This window comes from Leptidea sinapis, chromosome 9 (assembly GCF_905404315.1).
Source record: "Leptidea sinapis chromosome 9, ilLepSina1.1, whole genome shotgun sequence".
In the NCBI taxonomy this organism is placed as follows: domain Eukaryota; kingdom Metazoa; phylum Arthropoda; class Insecta; order Lepidoptera; family Pieridae; genus Leptidea; species Leptidea sinapis.
The window spans coordinates 6,368,318-6,373,724 of NC_066273.1; the positions used below are offsets into that span (position 1 = coordinate 6,368,318).

At 31.7% G+C, this 5,407-nt stretch overlaps 1 protein-coding gene across 1 annotated transcript; it reads left to right on the forward strand.

The window, feature by feature from the left end:
* The first annotated feature begins 306 nt into the window (after positions 1-306).
* LOC126966027 (uncharacterized) lies at positions 307-4,967 on the forward strand. Its single transcript, XM_050809903.1, has 3 exons — positions 307-478; positions 571-750; positions 2,455-4,967. The coding sequence occupies exons 1-3, from the start codon at positions 430-432 to the stop codon at positions 2,664-2,666; spliced, it is 441 nt and encodes a 146-aa protein (XP_050665860.1). The 5' UTR covers positions 307-429; the 3' UTR covers positions 2,667-4,967.
* Positions 4,968-5,407: the final 440 nt, after the last annotated feature.

Sequence of the window (5,407 nt, forward strand, 5' to 3'; positions counted from 1 at the left end):
TTCGGTCAACGGATCAGCCTTGCTATCCAACGCGGTAATGCTGCCAGTATTCTTGATACGCTTCCATGTAATGATAGTTTTAATTTTATGTAGTCGTAGTATTGTAAATATAGTTATAAGATTTGTTTTATTAATAATATATTTAAAATATTAAGTATGTAATATAAAATAAAAGAAATAATTTCAAACTTATGTCAAATGACTGCACTAGCACAATTTTGCTTAATTTATCTAGTCTGTGTTTGGGCTTGCCGGGCTGTCGCCTGTCAAAATGACATCCGTAATCCGTTTACAATAGCCAAAGAACAATAGCGCTGGTTGCTGTTAGGTGTTTACTGTTGTGCTTTTGAAATTTGAATATTATTCTCAAATTTCAGTTTATGTTTTTGAGTGTTTTTACGCAAATATTACCCTTCACTTCAATTAAAAATGAATAGTCCTATTATATTCATGTTTACCGTGTGTTTAATACCAGTAGGTGTGTAATGAAAGCAAATAGAAAATAAAAAAATTAACATAGCATTTGCAATTATTAATTTAACAATTAATTTTACTTTATTTTTATTTCAGTTTTAAGTATAAGGTGTTATCAATGTGCATCATCTGAAAATCTGGCTGAAGATACATGCGGTGCTTACAATAAATTTGATACAGAGAGTCACATAGCTGTGGAATGTAACAGTGACGAATCTAACATGCCTGGCTCCTTTTGTATGAAACTAACACAACAAGGGTCAAAGGGATTCATTTGTAAGTTTATTCTTGAAGTATTTTGTAGGTTAATTTCTTGACCTGCTGTACTTAGTTATTAAAACCCTTAGATATTTAACCCTAAATAATATTGCTCATGGAACAGCAGTACTAAAAAGTTTTAATTCACTTGATGGTTGGTTTGTAATCATAGCTGCCAATACTGTGGAACCAGACCAAAGGTTTGAAAGAACATTGCCATCCTTTGAGAAGTTGTACATAGTTTGTGTACACTGGTTAGAATAGAGGTTTCTACCTGTGTAGTTAAAATAATAAAATTAATCTTTCCATTATAGTAATTGGTATATGTCCATATATGTATTATTACATTTTAAAGAACATTGTAATGACATAAAGTACCTGAATCAAATACAAACTCTGAGCCTGAGATCTATAGACTGAGTGTGATGAACTGCAAACTTTAACCTTTCCACATGGGATGTGCCCGCAGGCACTGGAAATTCAAAAAACAGAGAGAGCAGCAGTGCCCCAAGGCACTCTTTTACCTCACCCAGTTTTCACCCTTATTAGGTGTACAAGATGGCTTATTTGCCTACGCAATTATGAACGAGTGAAGTCTGATACACATTACGATCTGTTATGATTCAAGGCCAATATTCAACGTCATAGCTTTATGGACGTAGCATTTTTGTGTTCACTTGTTCCTGGGCGGCGCAGCGAGCGTTTGTTATCAAGACTTTGCACGAAGATTGTTCTTTGTGTTTATTTTATAATGAACATATAATGTTCATTACAAAAACATAAAAGGAAATAAATAAAACAAGTAATTAACATTGAAAAATCAACATTTATTTTAAAATATACCTATTTTTACACTTATTGTCGAATGAAAAGTCTGTGTGAAATAAAATAGAAACACAATATGAATAATTTATACATGGTCTTATAGCTTGTTTCAATAGCCTTCAGTGACAGTCACTCAAATCACCCTAAATATAAGCATTTTATAACTACACATAAAATAATACGCACGGGGGAAAACGCTGCGCGAGCGCCGAACACTTGCGGATCTAAGGTGTACATTGAGCGGCGGAGAACGCTGATCTGGAAAGGTTAATAATTATGCATTGGGCTGTCTTAGCTTGTGCTAAGCATAATTTCAGCTGTCAAATAACTAAGTCTAAGTATGCTCTATAGATTTAGAGGCCTTAATGCCCACTCTTAGGCTAAGTAAAATAGATAGATCATTATTTTATAGACTTCAATTTATATAAACCTTCCTTATAATGTATTGAAAACGTCTCTCAACAAGTTCAAAGCTTATATCAAATAAAAACTACAAAGCTGTATGTAGAGGTATTTTATGAAAATTTTACGTTATTATTTTCACAGGCTTATCATGCTTGTGGTGACCTTTTAAGAATGGATTTTTAGCTTCCCTATAATTATATTATGTTTCAGGGATGTGATGGCTGCTCCATATGTAATGCTCGAAAACGGGTGTCACTTGTGGGTGCTAAATGTTCCTATCATTGAGAACCTTGCTATTGTTGTTAAATTTAAAGCTATATTTTTTTAAATAGTTCATCTTCTTAAAAAGTGTTATTTATTACCTACATGTATTAGTAATGTTTGAGTTGAGTTTGAAAATACAAGAATAAAAATATATGTTATAATATTATAAAAGATGAAAGGTTCAGCTAAACAATGAGGAATTGTGACGAAGAAATTTGAATGTTTCAGGGGATGGTAGATGGCGGCAAGTGATAAGGCGTTGTGCGTCTGTTGCTGAAACTGGAGTGACAGGAGTTTGCAACTGGGGAGTCAGTGAGAATGGAGTATATTGGGAAGAGTGTTACTGCACATCAGATGAGTGCAATAGTTCCATATCTATAAAATCATGCATGGTCATGGTAATCTCTGCAATTGTGACTGCATTTTATGCAAATTGGTGACAAAATTGTAAATAATAATTGTATATGTACAACTTATGTGAATTTTTAATAAGAAATTATGTAATTAAGATTAGAGATTTGCAAAATAAGAATCAAACATAAAAATAATAATATAACAAAAAATATTGTTAGTGTTTAATCAGTTAGACATTAGAATTGATGACATTGTGGCATACAAGATTGCTGCTGCCCAATAACTAGCTGTATAGTTTATTATAAAATATTTATGATGACAATCTTATATCTTTGATGATAGTCAAGAGTAAGTAATACCACAAAATAATATATGATACTACATAATGCATTGGAACATTAATTATGAATATTGTTAACTCTATTATTCTAATGTGTTTTTAATTATTGCAATCTGATGATGTGTCAAATCCGTCCGAAGTAATTAATTCTGTCCGATATTATTTAAGATATAAATATAAGTTATACACAGTTTTAAAAATTTTACTGCTATTTATTAGTTAATATCCGGACGACCGAGCCTTGCCATTTTTAAGAATGTACAAAACTTGAACAAAAAAAAAACTAATAGGACATCTGGATTCGAACCAGGGTCTTCTGCTTTCCGGATCACCCAATGTCCCATCTGAGCTATAATAGTCTTGTATATAGTGGTGAAATTTACCTTTGTATTCTAATGTTTTGTAGCTGTTTCTCATTCAAACATGGATAAAACCATTTTTTTTAAATTGAAACCTAGCTAGATCGATTTATCACCCCCGAAATCCCCTGCATACTTAATTTTATGAAAATCGTTGGAGCCGTTTCCGAGATTCAGATTATATATATATATATATACAAGAATTGCTCGTTTAAAGATATAAGATATATTAAAGTTGCTTATTATTAGCTTAGCTAGGGACATTAGCTTTCCAATTTCAATTTATTGTAATTCCATGAATACATTAGTTAAATATAACATTTGGAGTAATTACTATAATTTTACAAAGCAGTATTATGAATACCCTGTTTGGGTGTCATAATTTGGTTTTATTTATTTTTATTTGAGTCGTTAAGAAAATAATTTTTTAGCATAGTAGCACTTACAATTTTTTTAATTTCCTTGCGGTTGTCATACTGATTCATTACGTTTTGAGTATTGTCTGGCATATTATATATTTTTATAGACGTTATGTAAAGTCTCGAGGTTTGCAGTTGTTAAATGATAGCTCAGTTTGAACTTTTTCTAGAATGACTTATTTGATTGTTATATGAAACTTCACATATACACTTGATCTATAATTATAATATATACTAACATCAATAACAATAGAACTATTCTAGTTTCTAGCTTCCAGCTTATTATTACAAGTTGCTAGCCTTATAAACAAAAACAATATTAAATATAGTCACAATATCTAAACAAATACTTAAGTCGCGTGTTAAGTACATACATTCTGGTACTAGCGTCATCTATAGGCAAACAATGTAGACATTCATAGTGCCGATATTGATTCTGCGCAATCTATCTCGAACAGCAGTATTAATTTTGATTTGCAAGGATTTGTTAATTAACGAGGTTGTTCCTAATATTTGTTGCTGTTACAAGTGATTTTTGTATTTAGAAACAGACAAACTTCTTAACACTGCAGTCACCTTATATTATGTGCTGGAACTATTTAATAGTTATTACATGATAAAGCTAGCAACTCCAAACAGTGCAAAACTTGTGATTATAGAAATCTAAATAGGATGGTACTAATAGCCAATATTTGCGTAAATATAAATCACCTGACAGCGAGTTTTGCTTCGGTGTGAAGGGCGCCATTACTAGTGAAATTACTGGGTAAATGAGACTTTATATCTTATGTCTCAAGATGATTATCACTTAAGTGAGAATTTTTTGTGTTTTTCAAGAATCCTGAGCGGCACTGCATTGTAATGGGCAGTGCGTATCAATTACTATCAGCTAAACATCCTGCTCGTCTCGTCCCTTATAGTAAAAAAAATCCCATAAGTAACTTCTTAAGTGTAGTATTATGAGTTATCTAATAAGTCACATAATCACACTATAATCACAGCTTAGCATAGTCTCTAAATGTTGTTTATATTATGTTAAACTGATATTGAACTGTACAAATACTGTTTCTGTATTTTCGACTTGTATTTTTGACCACTTGTGTTATTGTAAGGTGGTTAAAAATATTATTTTCAACTTATAAAGTTATCACATTATGTCAATCGTTTGAGTGATTGTCTTTTCAGATATTTGTGAATAATAATCGAAATAATATCAAATGCGAGATATTCTGTATTTTTTATACTTATTGAATAAAATATTATCACATATTTGTTTTTTTTGGTTTAAGATTAACTTAAATAAAGTTAATCTCCGTTCCGGAGCAAAATTATTGACTGACCGAAGTAGTCATAGTATTATTTGTGTGAACGCTCGCGAACTGCGTCCGAACCAAATACGATATTCCAAGCTGCGTTCGAGAACAGAGGCACCGGGGCGGTATGATAAGTAGCCGGGGGGTGCAGCAGGCATCCAGTATAGTTTGTAGGCTTGTTCAGCTATCAGTTACTCCCAACTTAAGGGCAGGTTATCCCGTTTTTGCCACTTTTGGAATTAATTTTTGATAGGTAAATAATAACATTCAGATACTGAAATAAATATAGATTTTAGGATCCACTCTTTCATTTTACAATGTACACGATACAATACAATTTTCTCTATAGAAAAATATCCAGAACGCACTTCGATTTACAGTTTTTTTCAAGCCAAA

Excerpts from the sequence above, each read along its gene's own strand:
- LOC126966027 (XM_050809903.1), top strand. The coding sequence starts at position 430 with ATGAATAGTCCTATTATATTCATGTTTACCGTGTGTTTAATACCAGTA. Across the intron at positions 479-570 it reads CGTGTGTTTAATACCAGTAG|TTTTAAGTATAAGGTGTTAT; the intron begins GTGTGTAATGAA and ends TTTTTATTTCAG. Across the intron at positions 751-2,454 it reads AGGGTCAAAGGGATTCATTT|GGGATGGTAGATGGCGGCAA; the intron begins GTAAGTTTATTC and ends TGAATGTTTCAG.